The 26,982-nt window shown below is 36.1% G+C and overlaps 1 protein-coding gene across 1 annotated transcript; it reads right to left on the minus strand.

Moving 5' to 3' along the window:
• LOC18589731 (linoleate 13S-lipoxygenase 2-1, chloroplastic) lies at window positions 3,222–8,070 on the minus strand. Its single transcript, XM_007014830.2, has 9 exons — window positions 7,587–8,070; window positions 7,197–7,465; window positions 6,773–7,010; window positions 5,988–6,308; window positions 5,789–5,874; window positions 4,972–5,082; window positions 4,549–4,850; window positions 4,190–4,456; window positions 3,222–4,098 (listed from the first exon to the last, which is right to left on the minus strand). Exons 1-9 carry the CDS (start codon window positions 7,927–7,929, stop codon window positions 3,339–3,341), a joined length of 2,697 nt encoding a protein of 898 aa, XP_007014892.2. The 5' UTR covers window positions 7,930–8,070; the 3' UTR covers window positions 3,222–3,338.

Below are 26,982 nucleotides of genomic sequence, written 5' to 3' on the forward strand. Positions count from 1 at the left end.
ATAAAATGCTGATGTCTACATGCACGCGTTTATTGAATTAGGTAGTTCATAATTCACCCAACTATGTATTTAAATATTTATCACCTTGTTTATATACTTAGTATTATTTGTTATTAATCATTTATTATTATGATTTTTTTTAGAGTTTCCTATCTAAATCTATATTCTTTAACTAGCATAGTGAATTAATATTCCATCTTTATGTATTATTTTCCTTCTTTAATCGAATAAACAATTAATTAAATTAATGGTTAACTTAATTCTAATTAACTAACTATACTAACTTAGATTTAAATGTAGATTTATTTTTCTCAATATATATTATTATTTTAGCAACGATTATTTGAGTTAATGGGTATTGAAGTTTGGAGTTAAGATTTATCCCGACGTTTCGATGAAAATCTGTCTCGAATTTCGCGTTCAAAAAATCCCACTTAGAAGAGGCAACTCTTTACCTCTCTTAGGTGAAATTTTTTCAAATAATCATTTCATTCATTTTTTTATTTACTTATCATTATTACTATATTTATTATTTTTTATTTTTAAAAAAAAACTAAAAAACTAAATCTATTATGAATTTTTTATTTATTTACTTATTATATATATATATATATTCTTCTAAACTATGCATTTTTACCGTTATTTTTTATTATTACAATCATTATTATTTTTTTTATTTTTTTAATATTAAATGTAAGCATTCATGATATATATACATATATATAAATAACTTTCCCTACTATATTTTAAATCATGACAACCAAAAATTACAATCAATTTAATAAAATGGACTAGCCCAAAATTAATTGGAATGAGCCCAAACAAAGGAAGATGGGTTACCTTTCTAGGCTTAGATTAGCCCAACTCGATAGCCCGCAGGAGCCCAAGTCCACTACACCCGGCCTGCCTCTTGAGGCCCACAAGGCAAAACTCAAAACGCACCGTTTGGTGCCTGTGGAGTTGCTCAAAACGACGCCGTTTGGGCCTGGACCTTCTAACTTCTACCACTCCACTAAAACGACACCGTTTTGCTCTCCTACCTCTAGGTATAAAAACCCTTTTTAGCTTTTTTTATTCATTTTCAAATTTCTTTTTCTCTCTCTAGCCGGCCACTCTCTCTACCTTCTCTCTACAAACCTTCCCTTTCCCTGCCAGCGCCGGTGTACTACCCCTTTTTCTTCTCTCTAACCGGCGGCCCAGATGTTCCTCCCTCTCTCACTCGAAGCCTTCTTCCCTTCCGATCGACGGATCTGGCACTCCCTGCCTCGGTCGATGGTGACCCAACCGGGTTTACCCTTTCCCCTGCCGGTGGCCGGCACTCCAAAGATCTAACCTTCCCTCAAAGCTCACCAATCTCCCTCACTCAAACCAAACCAAATCCAAACCCTCACCCTCTGCCCTCTTTTTTTTTTTGTATATCTGTTTTTTGTCTTTTTTTTTATCATTGTTTTTTTTTATTTCTTTTTGCTTGCGGCTAGGTAGCTTCTGGTGGTAGATTTTGGACTTTTGATCTGTGTTTTTTTTTTCTGTTGCAGGTAGTGTCCTTAAAAGCCGGGTTGTCCGAAAATTTGGACAACCAGGCAATGGGGTTCTGGCACCAGGGAGTTGGTGGCCAGAACCCCATCATGCGAAGTGGTTGGGGAAGGGATGGCTGGGCGTATGCCCAGCCATTCCCTCTTTTTTTATTTTATTTTACTTTATATTTTATTTTATTATAATTTAATTTTTTATTTATTTATTTATTATTTTTTTATGTGTCTACAATATGATATAATTGGGACTAATTTATCAAAATTTATGTGGGGAGAAGCTATCAAAACAGATTTATTTATTTTAAATTGAATCCCTACTAAATCAATACCTAAATTCTTTTTGGACAATGAATTGGATGGAAACCTAATCTTAATCACTTACGTATTTGGAGATGTTTTCTTCATAAATGCACTTTTATGATCCACTTAAACTAAGATAAAATATCATTTCACTCGTTGTTATTTTATTGGGTACCCATATCATTTCATGAGCTATAAATTTTATTTCTTAAGTGATGGCGGTAAAATTATCGAGGCAAAAATAAGTAAATTTTTAGAGTTACATATGGCTTATAATAGTTGTTGTCAAGATAGAGATGAAGGAAAGCATATTGAGACTTAGATGTTATGGCACATACACACACCAGTTAAGAAATAGGAACAAGTTTAAATAGTTCCCGTTTAGGGCCTTTAACACCCTAATATTGTCAACAAGGGTAAGAAATCTTGCTCTTTCCTTAAACATCTATGAATTTTATCTTGAAGAGTGTGATTATGATATTGAACATTTAGTTAATTCAACAACTTTTTTGGAAACTATTTCTAGTCCTCAATAAGATCTATGCTGGAATACATTGAAAGATGAGATGCAATTTGTGCATTTAGAGTAATTATGGTATTTATAACCCATTATGATTTAGAGTTGCACCAGATCGATGTTAGGACTATTTTCTTGAATGGGAATCATGTTGAAGAAGTCTAGATATTGTAACATGATGGATTTTAAAAAAAGGGTAAAGATTATCTTATGTGTAGACTCAAAAGTACTTTTATGGATTCAAACAAACTTCTTGCTAGTGGTTAAATTTGATGAAAGATACTCTTTTCGATGTTCTTGAGAATAAGGTAGACTATATAACGATAGGATTATATCTACTCTCCTTTCTATAGAAAACATTAAGAATTTCACTCATTGGAGAGTTGTAGATTAAGAATAAGGAGGATTCTAGTATAATGAATTTCAACAGTTAATTTCGTTGATATTATTTTCGAATATCAAATCATAAATCTAGAATCAAGTATGCTTTTGTATTCTAAATACCTATCACAAAAAATCTTAAGTATAAAAGAATTATACATAAAGTTTAACAGTACCATAAGGCATTTATTAGTAAAACTTATTTATTGGTTACAATACCAATTTTTTTAGCTAAAATATTTCAATCTAAACAGCTTGTACTCTGGTAATAGCATTAGCAGCAGCATGCATCTTCGTGATGAAAATTTATTATGAGGATGGTTTCAAATATGCCCGAGTGCATGGATTTATGTTTCGAGGGTAGGCAGATAGTAAATTCTTCTAATAAAAAAAGGGCGGAGTCTTGAAAGAATAAAATTTTAGGTAGAATTAGTTTCTAGATTCTCTCGCCATTGTTTGGGTTAGAGTTCCTTAGCGAGATTTTTATCTTTGCAGAGCAAAAAGAGAATTTATTTATTATGGTAACGAAAAACTTTAAGGTCAAATGGACTGGATTGCCTCGCATTTATTATTTGCACAGGTTTGTCACTAGACATAGTCCATCAACTTCAAATAGAGATGCTATTTGGAACTCCCTTCCCTGTCACCCCAGGCTCAGAGAATGGCTTCAAAAACTCGTACGGTACAATCCCAGCTCCTCTCCTATTCTTTAAGTTGGTGTCTGCATTCCTTTCATCAACAATCCTTCCAAGCTCCTTCAACTTCCCATTGAATCTTTCAAATGCTGCCTTTATAACAGGATTCTCGGCCCATGATGGCTCCACTTTTTCCCCAATGTACTCTTCATCAGGAGAATGACTAGATAAAACATCCCAAACTGCCATCACTCTGGCAGCTTGCATTTGTGACGGGAAGCATTCCAAAAGTACAGCTTCAGGGTTGTCCAAGAAGAATTTCCATTCTTCTTCGGTAGAGTCTTCGGTGGGCATTTTGGTTCTGGCAATGGTGGGCCTATTAGGGAAGTAGCCTGCGTAAGCATATTGTCCAAAGTTCACTGACGCATGGTGACCTGAGCATACCCAAACTATGGTTGTGAGGGTGTCAATCAGGTCTTGTGGGGTTTTGAGAACAGGCCACCATGGTTCATCTTTCTTGTCAATGTGGCCTACCGTTCGAACTTCTGTCCACCATGCTTGAAGCTCTTCATCAGACTCTACTAAACTCGCTTTTGGGTAGTAGTAAGTGACATATTCGGATATCCATTGTTTAATGGCATCCCATAGGATCAGACCATCATTGGCAAAAGGATAGTCTTTGATTGCCAGCCTTAGGCCATGAGGAGCGGTTGGATCTTCAGTAGCCATTCCCCTAATACAATTTTTTGACGACAAATTCAAACAAAAATAAAAATTAGTTTTTTTTATTACCTGTAAAAGAAGTTAAGTGAACAAAGTAATACCTACTAATTAAATCTGCAGGAAGGCCCTGATTGTCAAACCGCCATTCCTGGTCATAGGCCAAAGAGTTGAGCTCCATAGAGTACTTGCTTGGGGTGAATGAGCTCTCAATAATTCCATCAGCATTGATCAGAAATTGTCGACCCAGAGCATTCGTCTCCATCGTGTACCGAAAATGAGGGTGCAGCAATCTATAGATTGGGTGCATCTCACTTAGTTGTCGATTTGCTGCAAGTATATAAGGCTCAGTGCAACAATGAGTTCTCAACCTGAAAGGAAAAGATTGAAGGAAATTTCGATGTCGATCGAAGGAAATTTCGAAAGCTAATAGAACCTTAGAATGATGGCAATCGGGAAATACCAGTCGCTAACAAGCTGGTGGTGGTAAGAGTCGTGAGCGAGGACATGAGCTTTGGCAAGCCTCCAGAGCCAGACATCCGTGGAATTCCAAGATGGAGTGTATACTTCCTTCCACTGCGGCTTCCCATCCATTGGTGGACGAGTCAACTCGATGGCTAGAGGCCTCAAAGTCTCATCTGGATTTAAGAAAAACAGAGTGCGAGATCCATATAGTGTTGTGCCTTCAAGCTCTCTCACTTTCTGAACGTATGGCAATAACCAGTCATGGTAATCCAGGATGAAAAGCTTCTTTTCTTTAATTGCCTGCACAAGTCCAAATCCAACGAAGTTATGTACCTAACCTTTTATCTTCTTTCCAATCAAAAGCAATGAAAGAATCGCAAAATTTTTTGGTTTAAACTTCCACATCTGCTGCTTCTTGTACCTTATCAACTGTCATGTAACCTTTTATTTGTCGCTCGATCAAATCCTTGGTGATGGCTGATTCCGCGGGGCCATAGACTTTTGGGTCAAGTTTGCTTTTCAATGGCCACTCCTTAGAGATTTTGTACAAAATTGGTTAGTTGAAAGGATTTTGTGGCACACCAATATAAAACTCAACTCTCATGATTGAAAAGATTTTATTCTATGCTACATTAAATATTTCATTTGAAATAAAATCTCTTCACTTATTAAATTTTTTAACAGGTTTCAAGTGGTTTTCTCAAAAAGGTAAAGTTCAAATTTATCACTCTACTTAAAAGTGATGGATCGAATTTATCACTAATTTTAGAACGCGTAATTTTATCACTATATTTTTTCAATTTGATTAAAATGATCCAAAATTAATAGTAAAAAAATATTACGTAAAGAAATGAAGAAATATTCTATAGAATATTTTAACTTTTGATCATATCTTGACTAAATTAAAATTTTCATTAATTAATAAAAAAATCATCCATTTAAAAATGGGTGTTGAATTTAATTTATCACTCAAAGTAAAACAATAAATTTAGACCTTACTAAAAAAAAATCATATATAAAACATAAGACATAGGTGTTAAGATGTATTCAACAAAAACTAAACCCAAGCAATTAGATCCCCACTCCACCGACACCCTGTATGGGGGGAGATTATATACCATTAAAAGTATCAATAATAATTCAAGCAAGATGAAAGAGTATTTACGTGCAAACCTTTTGAAACAATAGCAGCTATATCTATGTTTATGCTAAATTTAACAGGGTTTATTGTATCATACTGTGACCAGCCGTATGCCATATGGGTTACAACCGGCGAGAGTTTGTCGAGCAAATTCCTCATCCCTATACCAAAAGAGCTTGTCCTCTTAAAAGGCCCCCCAAAAAAAAAATCACATGAGTGCAAAATGTAATTAAAGAAAATAACAATTAAGACGAGAGAAAAGAGGAAAAGAAAAAAAAATGGAATTAAGTTCTTACTGTGCACTGTTGGAGGGGTCTCGAAGCGCAAAACACTATCACCTCCGTCGGTAATAGTCTTGATAAGTCTAGGCATGACTGATTTTAAAAACCCTTTCCCTTGAAGAGGCAAGTTAATCCCTTCATTGAACAGCTCCTCAATAGCGGCCAAGCTCGGAAAACCAACATTGGGGTCGACTATGGCACTCTCTAGCGATGGGATCATGCCGTGTAGCAAACAATATAGATAATTTGTGGAGAATGTTAGCAACTTAACGTCCGAGAATACTTCATCCCTTGGTACGTAGGGCAAAATGGTGGTCCTTTTCTCCGAAATTGGATCTGCATATAATTAAAATAGCATTTGTGTGGATAATAGTATCTCTGCAGGAGGGTATATGTTTGTTTTTATTTTTTGGGGAACATTTTCATGAAACACTGTTAATTAATTAGAGATATCTTTAGATTGAACCCATCCGATTGACAGTTTTAAAAATTAAGTCTATGTTTCTTAGTATTATGCATTTCGGCTCTGCCTGTGTTCATGTGGGATGTTGTTCTTCTTGTTTGTTGGTGATACGTTTCTTTGCCACCAGGTGTTCTTAGCTTTTACGCTATCCCTTCACTGTATAAAATTCTCACTTTTTGGTCGAGAAAAAAAAATAATAATAAAGATATTCATAGGTTATTAATTTATACTTGTGTTGAGTACTGATTTCGCACTATATATCCGACTGTATTTAGGCTTTCAAAGTTCAAAATAATTAATCACCATGGCTAAAAGTAACTAAACAAAAGAATCTAACCTGTGTCGCACTGAGGGCGTCCAGTTCTGCAGCGTCTTGGGTAAGGAAACTCTTTCCCACCCAGTATTGGTCTTTTCTTGCTTAGGTCGTTATCTGGGTCACCAAGGTCATTATATACATCATAGTCATATATCCTATCAAAGGATTTGCGCTCTCCTTGGCCGTCACCTCGCAAAAGCTCCAGCTCTCCCCGTCTCAACTTCTTCAATCCACTTGGTGTCTCCGATGGCAAGTATGACTGCTCCAAACAAACACCCAAAACAATCCCAATCAAAACTTTAAACCATTTAAGTGGGATTTTTGGTTCATTGAAAACTAATACTATCTCATTTTCCAATATTACCCATTAAATTTTAGGGGCAACAGAAAAGGATAAAAGGGCAATAATCTACGAAAGGAAAGATAACTGTATTTCAGTTTTGACCTTGTCAGTAAAAAAGACTCTCTTTTGAGGATTGTCATACTTGGAATGAACCCAAGAAACACAGTTCACATTAACAGGGCCATTTTTGAGACCATCTAGGACAATGTCCTGGACAAACATCTCTTTGTGGTGCTCATTCTCGACAACAACAGCACCAATTTCTCCAAAATCTGCTGGAACTTCAATTTTCGCCTCATACTTCACTTCCTCGTCCTCCTTGCTCACCTGACGGGCATACCCTTTAATCCTTTCCTTCTCCAATCCTGTCTCTGCAAATCAGGATGTTCATGATTGATGGAATTGAAAACAAATTAAAATTAAATACTCGTTAACCAATTGTTACATATCCAATACGATCTAGTTATAAGCTTTGCCATGATGGAAACGTACTTGGGTCAAGATCAGTACTAACAAGCTCCAAGAGCAGAGTTCTACCAAGCAAGTCTTGTATGTCATCTAGCCCTCGGCTTATTCCAAGGTTTGCGAGCGAACCAGTAACGGTTTGTTTCACAGTGACAGTGGCCTTAACACCGACAGCCTTCTGAGTAAAACTGAGGGCTGCTTCAATATTTGTAGAGAAAAAGCCAACTTTGACGTTTTTGCAAGTTTTGTTGAATGAAGACAACCTAGATGCAACAGGAAGAGAAAAAGGGCCAGTGCCATTGAGAAATGGCTTCTGCAACGGCAACAGAGTCTTACTGGAGTAGGATTGGTAAACCTGAGGCTTCAACATTGATTTTGGCCACAATAGGATGTTTGTATTGCAGATATACAAGTTAGGAAAAAAAAAAAAAAAAAGGTGCTTGGGCGATGACGGAGCTGCGGTACTAAGCAAATTCTATAAATAGAAGTGGAAAGGAAGACGAGGCATTCATGGCACGTGAAAATTTGAACAGTGAAGGGAGGATCCGCAATTGATATTTTTATATCATTTGTTTGTATCCTTTAAAATTGGGAAAAAAAAATTTTAACCCTTAAAAATAATGTGTTTTTGTAAATAAACCTCCAGATAATTTTAATTATTTTTAGCTACAAGAATAGATTTTGGGACAAAAATACCCTTAATGAGCTATTTTGGTTGAAGCGCACTCTCAAACAGGCAAAAAATGGAAAAATAAATATGCAAAGAATTTACGAACAATTTTGTGCAAAAGATCCATTTTTTTTTTCGTGAAGCTTGTGCAAAACAAAATAATGTTGCATGAGAAGGTTTTTCAGATATTTGAGACATGGCATTCAGATAATAGGAGAAGAGTGATATTAAACCGGTTGTGATCAATGGAAAGCTTAGAGAATGATATGAAACCAGAAATCTCTGATACGGTGGTGAATCGAAAGGAGAAAGATGTGAATCCAAAGCACAAAATGGTTGTGCTACAGCAAGCCATATGTGAGACGGCTGTGGCAGGGCAGGGTTTAGAGTTTGTGAAACGGCATGTTGGGAATGTGTGACACGACATGATGGGAATGTGTGACATGGTTGTGACAGGCAGGGTTTAGAGTTTGTGACACGACATGGTTGGAATGTGTGACATGGTTGTGACATGATAGGGTTTAGAGTTTGTGACACGCCATGGTGGGAATGTGTGACACGGTTGTGACATGCCAACGTTCAGAGTTTGTAACACGTCATGGAGGGAATCTATGACACGTCAGAGTTCAGAGTTGGTAACACGCCATGGAGGGAATCTGTGACACGCCAGCGTTCAAAGTTCGTGACACACCATGGAGGGAATCTATGACACACCAGCATTCATAGTTTGTGACATTCCATGGAGGGAATCTGTGACACGACAACATTCATAGTTTATCAGACTCCATGGAGATCCGTGACACGGCAAGGTTTAGAGTGTGTGATACGGCATGGCAATTGATGGGTGACACTACATGGTTTGAAAAAGGAAAAAAAAGCAGACAAATAAAGAGGAAACCGATTGGACTTCAACTGAATGAATTCAATAAATATTTATAAAGAAAATTGTGAGGCCATTTCATTTTAATTAAATATTTTCCAGAAATCGCAAACGTCTATGTGAAGAGGTTCATTCCTCATTCCTCATTCCCAAAGATACCAGAGTGCTCGACTTTCTTCTTAGCAAGCTTGACAACACTACAGTAACAATGTCGATTATCAGTGAAAAGGTTAGTCAATCTGAAAATAAAACTTTTAAAACTTTTTTCTATTCATTGATTTTTTGCTGGGTTTGTGTGATATGTTCATGTTTTTTTAATCTTTTTCAATTGTTATGTTTAAACTGTTTTCGTCTCGGTTTTGTGGTCGTACCAAAGTTTTGAAATACAATAGATATGGTGTGCCGTGGGTAAATTGCTTTTTGGGGTTTTTAGCATGTCACGACATTGGTTATTTTAAGGTAGTTCGTGTAACGAGTCAGTAATTACACTAATTGACGTGTCACATGCCACGAGTATTTTAGGCCAGTTCGTGTAAGGACGCAGTAATTATAATGATTGGCATGTCAGCGTTAGCGTGTTACAACATTTGACTTGATACGCATGGCATGTTACAACATTTTACATTATATGCATGGCGTGTTACGACATTTTACGTTATACGCATGGCATGTTACCACATTTTACATTATATGCATGACATGTTACAATATTTTACGTTATATGCATGGCGTGTTACCACATTTTACGTATATGCATGGCATGTTACCACATTATGGGTTAACTCACTCGTGCATATGTGCCATGTTTTGCAGATGCAGTCCAGACAATATGAGGATCTTAACAGTTTGCTTATTGTGCCGAGGGAGAAGTAGGCATTTAGGTCACTATTAACACCCACTGTAAGTGGTCGTAACTGTATTACATCAATAAGACCCTCCAAAAGAAAAGGGAGTACGATGCAGTGAAGAGTACGTTTTTCGGGTTGCTATTGGACATATATCCGCAAGGCTACTTCTCCGTTGGTCTCCTACATAACATCATGATCCGTCGAATCACTGTGATAGATTTAATAGAGCATGAGCTATGGTTTGCCATTAGGAAAAGCAAGGTGCGCATATCAAAGTCAAAGTTCTGCCTTATCACCAGACTGAAGTTTGGTTGAATGCCAGATGTGTTCACACGACCGTACGAGGTTGTTGCGGATGAAATTCATGTGCGATACTGGAACGGGCAGTAGAGCATTAAGCTGCAGGCCTTGCTTGATACGTTTCGTGGAGGCAACTTTCTGTGATTGGGAGACGTGACCAAGATGGCACTCATCTTGATCGCGAATAACATTTTATTTGGTCAAGACTACCATAGACGGGTGACGCCTTGGCTCTTGTCATTGGTGGAGGACATCAACGCTTGGAATGTCTTCCCATGGGTTCACTATGTTTAAAGGCTAACCTTGGACTACCTTTAAAAAGGGTTCGAAGTGCCTTCCTCGAACGTGTATAAGGCTCGTTTACGATACAACATTTACAGATTCGCGTGAGTGATACAAGTACTGTCACATAAAATTTTTCATTTTCCTTTTGACATAATAATTTATGGTTGCAATCGTTTATCATTTACAGTCTGTTAATGGTTACATTTGACTTGCAGTTCTTAGCAATGGAGGCAATTCTGGCCTTGCGAAAGATAGTTGCCCCCTCTACTCCAAAGGATGTCTACCCATGCATGTGCAGATGGCAATGCAACTAGAAGACAAAAGACTTCTACAAGGCAGTTGAGATGTTGGAGTCATCTCAGCAAGTGAGTAAACAATTACCAATTTCTACTATGAATTTGTATAATAATTTTCCCTAAAATTTAATCACAATCTCTATTTTACAGTTGTGGGCAGTGGAGACCTTGGAGTCGACTCCAGATGAGGCCAACTGGGATTATTTTGTGGACATTGATTTCCCATTATCTAAGGGCCACCAATACATGCCAATAAGGCACGTGGAGGATCGGGTGGATTGGGGCTTAAGTGCAAGGACAAAGAGGAGAAACTTGAAGCACAAAAGAGCCACTAGTTCCATGAAGTGAAGGCACACCGTCGCTATTGTCGTCGATGAACTGTCAGTTCCCAAGTTGATAGAGGAAGGTGATGACCATGGCAATGGCAATGAAGAGCCGGTAAAGACGGTTCTAAAGGTTTGTGTCCAACAATTCCATATGTGATTATCGAATAACGTATATGTGTTTGCAGTTAGACTATGCGACGACAGCTCCACAACCACCAATGGGTCCTCCTCAGACTTACAGTGCTAACGACCCATCGATAAGATCAATTCTAATAGTTTGTGTTCAACATTTCTACATATGTTTATCGAGTAACACATTAATTTCTATTATTGCAGTTGAGGGAGGCAACCACAACTCCTCAACCTCTAATTAGTCTTGCTTAACCGCAAAGTGGTAATGAGCTGTCGGTAAGGATATTAAAGTTCTAACGGGTAATGTTCAAAATTCCATATATGATTATTGAATAACACAGTAATATATGTTATTGCAGTTGACGCATTCAACAAGAGTCAATGATGGAGTAGTCACGAAGTGTCACTTGCGACGGATCATGCATCGATATAAAAAAGACATGTCAGAGCTGAAGGCTTCAATTTAGTCGTAACTTTGGCGATGCAAACGTTTGAGGACCGTGTTGTTGCTCGAATTTTTGACGGCCTGAAATCACAGGTACGTTATTCTATCTTCGCTCATATATTGGTCGTTTACGTTTAGTAGGTGTAGTTCTATTTTTTATCCTCGGTTTATGGTTTGTAGTATTATATGAGTTAACGAATTTTCCCATTTGTCTCATTCTATAGGGCAGTCCTTTATCTCACGGTGCTGGTGAGGACCACGATGATGCTGCTAGTGTTGATGGAAACCTTGTTCCTAAGGCCGATCCGGTTATTGATGCATTTCCAAGAGGATAGGGGGCTCTTCACTCAGTCGTGGGTGAAGGAAAGCATCTTCCTCAGGTTGATGCATTAGTAAAGGTAGCAGTAGAAGGGGACCATCTTCCTCAAAGCACTCCTGAAGCCAGCTGTTCACGGTTGTCGTGACCAGAGTCATCTAATGTCTATCATCATGTGCACAAATTTCAAACCCAATTGAGCTGGTACGGTTGAAAATGGTGAGCAAATACAAGGCAAGCCCATATGTCGACCCATCAATGAGCCGTCGGGATGTAAAAAGCACAATGGTTGAAGCGTATGAAGCTTTCAAGAAAGACGAGTGTGCGAGGTAAGCTCATAAATAACATTACAAATATTGTTTTTTAATGAAACATTAATCCACCAAGGCTTTTCAAACTCATTCTATTACATATGCAAGCGTAACGTAGGGATCTTAGGGGATCAAGGGGCTGACTTTTTCACAACATTAGAGGATCCCAAAAAAGAAATGACTAGTGAACATATAAACGCATGCCTCAACGTACTTTGTAAATGGATGACAGGGTCGAAGTCGAAGCTGTACACTACTCGTGCATGCGTGGTTAACATGATATTCTTCATAAGTATATTTGAAAAATTTTCAATTCTGAAAATACTAAGTTTTTGATTGCATTAAGTGTAAACTAATGTATACATGCTTCATAGGACACCATCCATATGCTACACACCTCATTTCCAATTGAAGATGCTCGGTCGATAATGGAAATTTCATATGAGTTGTGGGCATACGTGGAGGGTGAGAAGCCGACGTACGGTAAAAAATGGAAAGATTTCGATTTCATCCTCGTGCCTTGCAATGTCAGTGGGCATTGGGTGGTAGCGAAGATCGACTTGGTGAGGTGGACGATCAAGGTGGTGGACTTCACAAGAACTTCGGATGCTAAGGATAATGGAGTGCAAGTAGCTCAGATGACACCTCTTACGACAATTATCCCAATCAACTGCCACTAAGCCGGTTATTTCAACAAAACACGCTGAAAGACATGGGGATTTGATGCCGATGCCATTGGAAATTCATTTGCCAAAAGCTAAAGTGCATTGACAAAATGATAGTGTAAGCTGCGATATATTCATGATAAGGTACATTAACGATATTTTGCAATCGAAATCGATCACAGTTAAGTAAAATATGATTGCAAATATACGTTGCCAATACACTCTAGAAATTTTTTCTAATAGTTGTGAGAACAAACCCTGAACATATCGACCCTTGTCTGTACATTTTTTGAATATACAATTAATTTTATTAATTTTAATATTCGTACATTTTATACAATACTTTTTCTTTCTCAATTCAAACACAGTGCCTTTAAATTTTAATATTGCAACCATGTGGTGTGTCACACAATTCGAGCATGGCGTGTCACCCTTGAAAACTAGAACAAGTCAACGTGTCATGCCAAGTATCTGGTTCCACTCAGCGTGTCACCACAATTGGGGCATGCCGTGTCACCCCACAATACAACAAGAAGTCAGCGTGTCACCACAGAAATATGCATGAACACAGCGTGTTACGCCAACTATCGACTTCCACTCAGCATGTCACCACAAGATGGGGCGTGCCGTGTCACCCCACAATACTGCAAGAAGTTAGCGTGTCACCATAAAAATCTGCATGCACTCATCGTGTTACGCCAACTATCTAGTTCCACTCAGCGTGCCACCATAAAATGTGGCGTGCCGTGTCACCCAACAATACTGCAAGAAGTCAGCGTGTCACCACAGAAATCTACATGCACTTAGCGTGTGACGCCAACTATATGCTTCCACTTAGTGTGTCACCACAAGATGGGGTGTGTCATGTCACCCCACAATAATGCATCAACATGTCACCACAAAAATCTGCATACACTCAACGTGTCAACTTAGCATAATATATTTTTTAGGAATTTTCGTCCTTATATTTCAATTTTATTTTTAAAATGTTTTAATATAATAAAAATTATTTATGATGATTCATAGATGAAATTTGATTGGATGATCCATAAATTTTTTAAATTTATTTGGTCAAGTCATGTGTTTTAATATTAAATATCATATCATATGTTTTTAATTAGTCCAAAATTTTCTCTTCCTAGACTTCCATCCTTTAAAGTAAACTCCTTGGTACAATATTATTATTATTATTTTGTTAAGTGATTGGCTTAAAGTTTTATATGGAGGTATTAATAAGATAAAATAAATGTTGTAATTAAAAAATTACAAAGACAAATTGAACATGAGGATTTAGAAAGCTACTAAAGTTAGATGAATTAATTTTATATCTCTTAAGAGATTTGATTGTAAGAACAAAAAAGTTTAAATCAAATGAAATAGAAAAGAATTAAATTAAATCATTAATTGTTTAATACAAGTCATAATAAAATGTGAGAAATGGGGTAACAGTATAGGAACTTCGTAAGTCTATCCAATGTTCAAAACTACGGACAAAATGAAATGAATAATCAAATAATATATCTAAAAAATTAATAAAAAAATAAAGACTCATCTACAAGAGGAAACTAACAAACACAAAATCCAAATATGAATGAATGCAAGATACTGCAAAAGCAAATTGTGACAAAGGTATTGCACATGGGTTACACATTTAGTTAGGCCGACAAGCTGTCTTCATCCACAAGACACCCAACGTTTTCAAACATTGTCCTTCGTATTAGACAATTATTATGTGTGTGACTGGTTTATTTGCAACTTGAACATGCTTTCGGTCGACTCACTCTTGGAGGCACCGATTGACTTGGAGATGGTGCCAAATTTATGGATGGAACTTCAAATGGTGATGGGCAATTATGTTTATTATAGCCATACCTCTTGCATTGTGAACATCTTCGTGCTCGATTGCCTTCACCGATCAATGAAATCCTTCTCCTCCTAGGTCTTCTCGCTTGGCCTTGCCAAGGTGGTGGCAAGACGACAATTTGTTTCACATAAGAAGGGATGTCCCACTCACTAAGATGGCCTACCGGGCAAATGGACCCCGTATAACCCTCCACCAAAATGGTTGTCTTATAGTAGTCAGTGCAGAATTCAATGGCTTTACGTTTGCATTTATTGAAATATATAATGAACTCAACGTTCAAGCACAATGTAAATACTATGTCAATTAGGGTTCAAATAAAAAATAAAGATATTCTGACTTTATTATTGCAATGGCATGGCTGCATGGCAGTAAATCTGTTTGGAACTCACAACATGAACACGTCTTCGGGGACAGGTTTACAAGTTCGTCCATATTCCCATCTTTAACTTCGAACTCCACTCGATTGATAGGTTTAACCACAAAGCGATGTACATCATTAAACCGTTTGCTCAACTGCTTGGCAACCCAAGGGCTGAAAGGCGCGGTCACCTTGACGGCCTCCTTGTACCGGTCATGGAACCAACACTGAAACATGTTTCTGATGAACTTGATCAAAACAGTGATTGCATTTGTCTTGCTGGTGAACAAGCACGTGCCCATCTTTCAAGGCCTATTCTCATAAAGTCAACGTGGGCTCCCACATGAATCTGCTTGAGCTAGTTCATATGTATGTTAAAATTGGAAACCTTATAGCAATCTTGAGCAAAGGTGAAAATCATAGAAACGTCGTCGCGCTTGAACTTGTTTTTAAAGCTTTTCTTCAAGTGGTACCCTCATAAACCGTGGTGCGCTTCTAAGTATGAATTTTGGATTGCTTTCTTAATGCCAAGATGCTGATCAGAAATGAACATAGTGTTTTCAGGACAACCAACCGCATCACGTAGCTTGCTAAGAAACCAGGTCCACAAGTCTTCGTGCTCAACATAGCCGATACCAAACGCAACTGGATATACGCACTCGTTCGTATCTTTGCATACAGCAACAAACAGAACACCCTTGAACCTGCCTTTTAGATATGTCACATCAATTGCAACCGTAGGACGCATTACATCCCTCAACCCCCGAATACAAGCTCTGTATGCCCAGAAACAATATTTGAATCTTTTTGCCTCATCAGTAGCCACTGCAGTGACTATGCCGTGATTTTCTTGTTCCAACATATAAACATACGAGGGTAGTAGTTGAAATGTCTCCTTCGATGGACCTAAAACAAGCCTTTCTGCATGCTCCTTCGTTTGCCAGGCCTTACCATATAGGCATTCCAATCCCTACTGAACCCTCATCTCACCAATTATGTCTTTAGGTCTCAATGCTACTCCATTAGCTTGAAGCTTATGTGACATAAGTTCACCAATTATCTTCACACTCACAGTTGCAAATCACCCTTGCAAACCATCGACAGTACACGTGTGTACTTTGTGGAACGTCTGAACTTGCCAATATTCTTCTTCTTTAGGTAACTTTGTTGCACGCACACTGAACTTGCATGCCTTGTCCTTGCAACCAACCTCATAACGAGTTTTACATGACCATTTTACTCTTATCCCAAACTGTTCTTTTAGAGCCAACATGTTCAAAGCTCGTTTCAACTCGGCCTTCGAGGAAAATATTCTTCCTTTGTATAAGCGATCATCGGCACATGTCGACTCCTCAGTTGTAATTGTTTGGAAGGAGAACCTTTCTGCACCTAGAATTACTCACGTACGAGATATCTCTACATTTCCCCTTTCCTGATAATTGTCATGGAGCAATGTACAAAGGGAACTGTCAAGCCTTACTCTATTATATACTTGTCATGTCATTCATGTAGTTGATAGCATATCTACATACTGGGATACCTCGGAGAATCGTTAAAAGTCGGTATCGTACCTAGTGATACAATTAAGTCGATTAAAACCTCAAACTAGTTTGAATAGAGATTTTAGGATATATTTGAGAGTTATTGAACCTTAGAATGTCTTAATATGGTGATTCGGAGTTCGAGGATTAATTTGGAATCAAATTAGAAATTTTCATAATGTAGGAACAAAATAGTCATTTTGCCACCCAAGGGCAAAATTGGAATGTTGGACGAATTTTTTTTTTTACCAAGTTTGACTAATTGGAGCATGATTTGAATTTGAGAAATGAAAATTTTAATTCCAATATTTTTTCAAACATAAGGGCAAAACAGTCATTTTACGTGTCCATGTGGACGTAATTGGAATTTTTAGAATTTTACACCACCATAACACTTGTCAAGCCCATGAATTTCACCTATTATTATTTTATACTTTGGATAATTAAGAGATTACATGTGGTGGTGGGAAAATGCTTAATTGTTAAATTTTAACCATGGACCAATCACATGGTGACACATGTCAAGCTTTAATATTTTTATAATTTCCTTTATAAACTCAACATAAACTCTCCCATTTCACTCTTCATGGCCGGCCAAAGCAAAGAACAAAGAGAAAAGAATAGAAACAAACCCCTAGAGAGGAAAATTCAAGAGAAATTTGTGAAAATTCAAGAGAAATTTTTTGAATTTCAAAGAACAAAGCAATCAAAGGTAAGATTTTTCAATTTTAGCTTAAAATCTATCTTTCCCATGCTTTCTTTTTCATTTTCTATGGTTGAAACACAAGTTTTCATGAGGGAACACTTGTTGGCCAAACATAAGGAGAGAGGTTTTGATGATGAATTTTGCTAGATTTCATGATATCTTAGTGTTTTTAGTTGTTTGATGATGTTTGACATGAAAAACAAGCAAGAAAATCACATGCCCTTCAACAACCCTCTTTGGCCGAATGTTATAGGTGAGATGTTGATGATGGATTTTGTTGTATTTCATGTTATTTAGCTCGTAATTGATGATTTATGGTATCGGATATCGAAAACGGTTATCGAAAAGTATAGTTCCTTTAGTAAACGACTTGAACAATAATGAGAAAATCATAGTGAATGGACTTGGATTTGATTCTTAATGATATAGATGGATTTATTGGACTGTGTTAACACTGATTAGCACGTTAGTTCGGAATCGAAATGAATTTCGGCTATGATGAATTAAGTCACAATCAAGCTCATTGAGGTACTTGATGTATTTGGAATATTGGAAGTGTAATGAATATATTTGAAGTTGAATCAGATGTTTTGGTTAATTTAACAGTGTATAGTTCGAGTTAGGTCAAATACAAATTCAGTCCGATCATAATTGAACCCACGTAGAACACCATCTTTAAGTGATTATTTGAACAATTCTCATTCAATTTCATGCATTCATATAGTGCCTGAAATAGTAATAGTTTGGCACAAATATTTTGAATTACGTGTCGTGTATTATGTATAGGTGGTGAGCCCTCTGATAAGGGTAAAGATATCGTACCCGAGGACCAAGAATAAGAGTACTCCAAACTCCCGTTATTGTGAGTAATCAAATATTCACCTTAACTATCTAAAGTAGTTTATACTTGTTTTATGATTTTAAAGAATAATGAACTTAAACCGTAGATTTTTATGTTTTATAAGTTAAGTTTTAGTTAAATGAATGAGATTTATAAATTGTTTTGCAATTCAATGACGATTTTGGAAATTGAGTGGGTGGAGATTATATACTTGTGTTATCTATATATATATATATATATATATATATGGTTTGAATTGATGGCTTATGGCAATGTGATGGCATGAATGGCTTGTGGTTTATGGATTATATAAACTATTTTGCTTTACCTTGACAGGCTGGGTAATATTATATTAGCTATGTCATGCTGTCGAAATTTTTATTGATTTGGTAAGTTATTTGATTAGCTTACTGCAATAAGCGGGTTTTCGTGGACTAGCCTATTAAAGGGGTACGGTAAACCCCGTTATATTTTACCTTAGTACAAGAGGCGCGGAGGATATCTCCTAAGGTAAGTTTAGAGTTCACTTCACGCCGAACCACCACGTGATGATGAAACTCAGCCAACGTCAAGGAATGGCTATATTTTAAAAGTAAAAACATGTTTTATGGGTATATGTCGTTTTAACATCCTTGACGGACTCGATTGGATGCTCGGGCCAAGGTGTCACCGAGTATGAGTTTTGGCATAAGCCAAGTTTTTAAGAGAATCATAAGCCTTGTTGATTATTTCAATGAAATGTAATTGTTTTATATGAATTGAAATGAGTTTTAAATGTTATGAATCATATTATGATGGGATGATTTAACTGTCTCCATTTACTCAGCGTTAGATGTTGTAGATGAACTTTGCTTACTCACTGGGTTTATAAAAAACTCACCCTTTCTTTTTACCCATTTTAGGTTCAGGACAGTCTGTAAACAGTCGATTTTGTCGATGGTTGCTTTTGGATTTGCATCCTTAGAAATCAAAGGTCTACAATCTTGTATATTTTTAGTTATTTTAGGGCCCACATGTCATTGTAGAATATTTTGTATACCTGGTTTAGTGTGCTATTATATATATGAATTTATTTTGCTCTTACGCTACAAAAATTGTTTATGCAGGATTCTATAAATATTGTTTTATAAGAAAATGAAATATTTGATTTAATATTTTATTTAGTTTGATTAGCCATAATTTCATTTTAAATGGATGATCTAGATTACTAAAATTATTTTTAGATAAAAAATGTATATTTTTTTATCATATATTGTATTTTCACCAGGTTTCAAATTTTTCGGGTAAAAATTATCAAAATACCCCTGTGTAGCAGAAATTACTTTTTGTTTGTTTTTTATTTAAAAATAGTTTATTTTCCCTTAAAACATGATATTTAGTAACTATTGCTCACAGGGGAGACGTAAAGTTGATGCAATAGCCTTGCAAGGTTTCGGTTGACATTTCGAGTAATGAATGTCTATCGAGACACCGCGACGATTGTCACGGGCTCGAAGGGAGTACCGGGTCGTGATAGGAATGAATCCCGTTCTCATCAGCGATGGGGTTATTGTATATGGGGTCAACACACTGAACATCTCCTACATCAACACCTCCAACAGATTCCATTTCGCCTTCAACATTATTGCAAATTGGAATATCATTGTCATAAAGCCAATCTTCGTTTGAACTCTCATCATGCCATTCATCAGGCCCATCATCCGAATTGTCATCAAATCTATCTTCATCGACAGGGAACAAATCCTCATTTCCCTTATCAGATGCAGTATTATCCTCGAGCATCTTAGTGTCACCCTCCAATGTCGTAATGTTGTCCTCAAGTGTCGCATTCTCATTTGAAAATGCCATTACACCCTTTACAGTTTCACCCAATCATTACATTTGTTGGATACAAGTAACTAATTGGTTCGATGCACATCCTGATCAAAATTGTGCAGTCAACTGTTCTGTGAATGTCGTGTGTCTACAGGGCTGCACAAACTTTTGTGCATACATCAATTGCATTATTGTGTGTTACGGACCGAATGTTGTGGTATATGTGAAGCATTATATATCTCATTTTGATTGAACTGATTACCATGTTGTTCAGTTTCTTCATGTGACATAACATTTGTTTGGTGTCCCTTAATGCTGATATACACAGCTAGAACATTCCTCTGTTCTAGCATAATTAATACAACATCCTCATCGTCTTTAATAATTGGCCGTGATAGCTCTCCGAGTGTACTCATCAATGCATGTAACTCAATCTCGTCAATTTTTGAGTTTACCCCAACAACATCTTCAACCAGCTTCATCAATCCCACAAACGACAAATCACTCATAACACCCCGCATTCGTGACTCATCACCCTTGTAAATGCCATCCACCCACTGACCACTATGTCTTATCACAAGTTGCACAATTGGAACCCCACTGAAATTTTGAAAACAACAATAATTTGTCAATCATTTAACACATTACATGACATGTCGTGTTCTAGAATACATAAAATGTGGTAACACGCCATGCATATAACGTAAAATGTTGTAACACGCCATGCATATAACGTAAAATGTGGTAACATGCCATGCATATAACGTAAAATGTTGTAACACGACATGCATATAACATAAAATCTGGTAAACACCATGCATATAACGTAAGATGTTGTAACACGCCAATCACCACAATTATTGTGTCCTTACATGAACTAGCCTAAAATACCTATGGCGTGTGACATGCCAATTAGTGTACTTATTGACTTGTTACATGAACTGCCTTAAAATAACCAATGTCATGACATGCTAAAATAATGCTAACACATGTTATAAATGCATGGCGTGTAACAACTCTGGGCAATGTTTCTAATCCATGTTCTAATTTCCACCAAATGTTTCAAAAATTTAAGTGTTGTAGCAATAATCCCAATAACATACCTTGATGTCATCTCTGCTATAAGGTCTGTTAATCTACGACAATATAGTCAAATGCTGAGAGATAGACCACAACCCGATTACGATGGTGCTCAACAGAGAGTTGATAGAGCTCATATAGTTCAGAGAACTGAGAGAGCTGATGACGATGGTGCTCAATAGAAGTTGACAAAGTTGAGACATTTCAGAGAGTTGAGAGAGAAAGATGAACGAGCTCAAACACCTGAGCATTTATTATTTATTTATATTTTCTCTTTGACGGGAGAGAGATATTAGGACCCTAATTTGAAATGATGTTTTTAAGGCATTTTGGCCTACTCATGCTTCTTTTTGGCTAGAAACAGATAACTTTATCAAGAGGTCCATTTCTCACAATTTCCTTTTTAAAATTTTATCGAAAGAGAAACTAAAAGAGACAACTTTTTTGTGTTTGAGCATTGGATTAGACACAATGTTACAAGGTGAAATAAATCAAATTTCAATTGTGTCTAGTGGAGCACTCTTACAAAAAAAGCAAGGTATTTTTTAGCATTTTGTCACTTCTAAATTATTGATACAAGCGCTCTGATGGGCTGGTGGTGAACTCCCATTCAGGCCTTGATGACCTTGACACTTCAAATCTTTCTCTTGAACTCGTCAACACAATCTAGTAAACCCAATTTCACCTTTGAGGTAGGGGAGTGCATTGGTCGATTTCAGTTTCGGAAGAAATCAAAATCGTCAAAACTGGCAGTCTCTTATGATCAATCAAAGTAGATCGATCATAAGGAAAAAATTGATCAACTGAAACCGACCTTGATTTCAATCAGTTTAGATCGATCATAAGGAGTCAAAAGCAACTGTAGAAAACAAAACCATCACCCTGAGCCATCAAACCTCACGCTGGCCAAAAGAGACAGCAACCATCTGACCACCAACATAACAACCTCAGCAAGACATAAGCAACTAACAAATTAGCACAAGCAACTCAAAGATAGCATCAAAAACACAAAATAGATCACCACAAAGTAAGCAACAAACCAAAAACCCATTGCATGATTTACCAAACAGAAAACCTTGAAGATAAATTGTGGGTAAGGAAAAAGCAGAGAAGGCCAATGGTAAAGTACTAGCAAGAGATGACAAGTGAAGAAAGAAGAGGGCGAAGTTTTTAATTTAGGTTTTCAATCGAGAATGAGGATTAATGAGAAAGGGGGTCAATCGAGAGAAAGGGAAAAAAGAAGGGGGATTAATCAAACTTATCATTGGAATTTAACCCGCTCAATTTTTAGGTCGGTTTGGGTAGGGAGGAATTGCCCCCAACAATCGAACCATAGTGCCAGATTAATCAAGGGTTGTAATCGACACCACAACCGGCATAAAAAAATTGAGCTGTTTATGGCCATCGGCGTCGGTTCCAGTCGATTGTGTGATTGCAACCAATTGATTGCCCAACCTTACTTTAAGGAGCTAGACTTGACCCACCATCTTCAAGCTTTCTTTAAAGTAGCGTAATTTGAAATAAAAATGATAATGGGTACCCTTTAGTCAAGTATTCGTGGGTATTTTATTCGTTTATATAGGATTCAAGTACCCTATTATTCGGATTTGGATGGATACAAGTAGTAAAGTTTAGTTAGCAATGGATACTGTTTAACTAAGTACATATGGGTATGTAATTCGATTATATAAGGTTATTAAACCTTGCTTATACTCTTAGACAACCAATATTCTACCCAATTTAATCAAATCCATTTTTTGATATTATATGAAAAGGAATTATATTTTTTCCCACTTAATGAAAGATATATATATATTTATATATATATATATATATATATATATATATATTGTCTCTAACCCTAAATGCGTAACAAGTTCAAATATTTAAAGGGTAGTTTTAGGATATTAAGGTTTCAATTCAGGTAATATTTTTAAATTTTATTTGGGTAATTATAAGGTATGAGTACCTTATAATTTACTAGGGTTCGGACTTGAGTACCTAAAAAATAATGGTACCTTACCCGTTGACATCCTTAATTTGAAACCATAGATTTCAAATTTAACAAGATGGCAATTTATCTGTGCCTAATTAATTGGTGTACAAATTCAAGTTTAAAATAAGACCAAAATAATTCCAAGTCAAATAATAAATTTGATTAATTTAAGAATGTGAATACAATTTTTGAAAATTTTTAAATAATTTTTTCAAAAAATCAATTCCAAGATTATATACATACATGAGGAGCTTGTATTCTCATTTTGCTAAAAAAAAACTCCTACTTTTGAACTTCAAAGTAAAAATTTCTTATGATTATATATATCTCTATCCACCGATAGCATGTGATTTGACTTCATATTGCCTAGCCCAATGTCATAATCCAAACCTAGGGGTCCCTAACCTACCCATGAGCCCAACGGGTAAAGCCCACGAGATTCGAATAAGCCTTAGAATTCAAAATCGTATAACACATAGCCACAGGAGTTCATAGCCAAATATTCATAAAAAAAAAAATTTAAGTTAAAACATAAAACATTATCCCTGACACATAAATTCATAAAAATATCCATAAGGCCATACATTGACCATTCAAGGTGGGTTTGTACATAATAACTCTTATACAAGTTCATATGGCACAATGTGCCTCTATACACAAGAATTAAGCATAGAGCGAAAGCTCGTGACTGACGCAGCGGAGTGACATAGCTGATGGGAAACTATAGGATTCCAAAATTGGTCTGTCACTGGACTACCTTTACATGCAGATCTATGGTTTATTTATCTACACATGGTACACAAGTGAGTCATCCAATACTCAATAAATGGTGTTTATAAAAAAATCAAACACATATCAATCACATAATAAATGTTGCATTATCAGTGCAGACACCTATCAGACGTTTCCAAATATAAAGGCATAACATCATCCTTGCAGTCTCCAATATGGGGCATATCGTCATCCCCAATGTCTTCGAATATCATCACACCAATCATTTAGCTTATCATCAAAGCCATTCAAAGTCGCTCATATCATTCTCAACGGCACACTCTAGTCACCAGAGTATCATGTCATTTTCAAATCAAACATGTCTAAGCCTCCCTAAGGCTATCTAATACATACACAAATCAAGTCAAATCATCGAGCAGTCCTCCCTTCGACATAGTCAAATCACACTCGGTGGCTAACCAATGGAAAAACAAATCACACACAAGGCAAAACTGCTAGCAGAGAACAAATCACAGTCGTGCCAAAGCAACGGGAAAAGAACAAATCATGCACAGAGCCGAAGCAGTTGGCAGAGAATCAAATCATCGACCGAAGTAATCTCTCGACGGTCGGCATCACTCAAGGTATTCTCAGATTGGTGGTATCAAAGCATTACAAGTGAGACTAGTACCACCATCCCTACTTGCCATTATCCTTGCAAGCACACAAAGGTCACAAAGGGACGGAACTCCACTCAACCACAAGTTAGATCAATGTCCAAAATTCATCCCTCAGACGGAACACAAATCCACAATGAGACCATCAAGCTTTTAACTTTCCATAGATCCACAGCATACCACAAATCATATTTATCAAACTTCAATCGTCTATAAGCTAGTTTAAGGTTTTAAGTGCCTTTATTCTCCAAAGCATCATTTGATCAATTCCTTTATACATATCATTCACCTAGGGTAATCTACTCTTAGGGGTTCGTCATAACCTTTAGACATTCTAATCTAGGCTTACATAACACTAGCCATTTATGTGGCTTGCACTAAAACAAGAAATCACACACAAATTTACATTGTTGTTCTTTAGCCTAGGCACACACATCTAGGTATTCATATACATTTACATATATAATCTAATCTAGTACCATGGCAGCACCTTTAATAGGCGTTATGCATTACATGCATTTAATTAAACCCACTCACAATGACAAGTTAGAAGTGTTTCTCTTCCAAGCTTCGATCCTTAGCCTCAAATTATCTTTCAGCTCACAAATGCACCCAACTCACTCAATCTTCCCTTAAACACATCAAAACATCACAAAATTAATTAAATCCTGGCTTTTAAAAAGTGCTAGCTTTTTTTCTAAAATTAACTAAATCCTTAGCAATCCAACATATAAACTCAGATCCTTCAATAATGAGCTAAACCCATACCTTGAAGACTGGGTTGCATTATTCTTAGCTCCAAATTCACTCCAAATAGCTTTAAGAATCCATTTGTGGCTTATGGTTTCAAATGAGCAGAGAGAGAAAACAAAAATCAAGAAAATCAAGCATTTAAGAGTGAAAATCCTTACATTTAACACTTAGAATCCAAGATCTGTTGTTGGAGTTTGAAGGTTTTAAAGGGTATGAAATTTGAGACAAAATGGGTGGAAGAATGAGAAGTTAGGAGAAAACTGAAGAAAATTTCGATTTTAGGGCTTTTAAGGCCGTTTTAGGCTGACTAGGCAAACAAGGATCGTCCATGGAGGATCCATAGTCCATCATGTACTAGAAGATTTCACCCATTTTTCATTCACAAGATTGACTATAGAGGGTTCATAGGATTGAGCATAGAGGCTCTATAGTCGATCTTGTACTAGAGTATTTGCATTTCTTCCATTTTTCCTTCCTAGGATCGACTATAAAGGGCCTATAGTCAATCTTGGACTAAAATGCATGAGTTCTCTTAGTTTTTACTTCACAAGATCAACCTTTTATGCATTAGGATCGACTTTTTTTGTCCAAATTTGTAAAAATTGTTCCTTTAAAAGCCTAAACCCATTCCGAATCTCTTTCACAACCTCAAACCATTCATATATGACTCAAATCTTTACTCAAATACTCAAACATAAGATCAAAACTCCAATCCGCATCAAACCTTTGGATTCCCCAAATATGTTCATAAAATTTTTGCCTAAGTATTATAAGGTATGCTTTCTATGCTTAACACATACACAAGCATACACATGAAAGTTCAAATTTACCCTTCAATAACTTAACCCCTATCACAAATACGCCATGTCAAAATCAAGAGTTTTACACCCAGTACCAACTACTTCATCGGTTTAACACCAGGGCTATATCACATAATTTGGCCAACCAATTTCGAGAAAAATTGTACTAGCTCAAAGGTACAACACTACTAAAAGGGAAAGGAAAGCTATAGGTAGGGAAGAATATTCGATTAAAATGGTTAATTTAGTCAAGGAATATCATCAATTGACTTAATCAATTTCTCTCAAAAAATTATCTAAACCAAACAGACTTAAGACTTTAACTAACTTTAGTCGACTAAATCGTTTTTAATAGATTTAACTGAATTTTTTAATTTTTTTCAGTTTTTTAAATTTATTTAATAATATATTAATAATATACTTTATGTTACTACATATTACACTATTATTTATAAATTTTCTAATATAATAATATAGTATGTTGTTAATATATAATTTTTTACTAATTAGTATATATTAATAAGTATACTTGAATAATGTGTGAAGATATTTACTATGTATAGTGTATTAATATATTACTATATATAGTTAATAAATACTTATATAAAATATAAGTATACAAAGAAGTCATAATATATATAATAGTATATTATTATATAATAGTAAATTGTTATTGACTAATTAGTACACTATATAATACATAATATATTGTTATATATTATAATATTGTTAATTACTAATATAAGTTATATCACTATAGTAACTAATTTTAATAATTTAATATAACTTACTATATTAATATAAATT

The sequence above is a fragment of the Theobroma cacao genome, chromosome 9, assembly GCF_000208745.1.
Source record: "Theobroma cacao cultivar B97-61/B2 chromosome 9, Criollo_cocoa_genome_V2, whole genome shotgun sequence".
In the NCBI taxonomy this organism is placed as follows: Eukaryota; Viridiplantae; Streptophyta; class Magnoliopsida; order Malvales; family Malvaceae; genus Theobroma; species Theobroma cacao.

What these genes read in the sequence shown, in the direction of transcription:
- LOC18589731 (XM_007014830.2), bottom strand. Translation starts at nt 7,929, where the DNA reads ATGTTGAAGCCTCAGGTTTACCAATCCTACTCCAGTAAGACTCTGTTG. An exon ending in TAGTACTGATCTTGACCCAA is followed by an intron (nt 7,466 to 7,586) that starts GTACGTTTCCAT and finishes CCTGATTTGCAG; the next exon opens with AGACAGGATTGGAGAAGGAA. An exon ending in ATGGCATACGGCTGGTCACA is followed by an intron (nt 5,083 to 5,788) that starts GTATGATACAAT and finishes AAAATCTCTAAG; the next exon opens with GAGTGGCCATTGAAAAGCAA.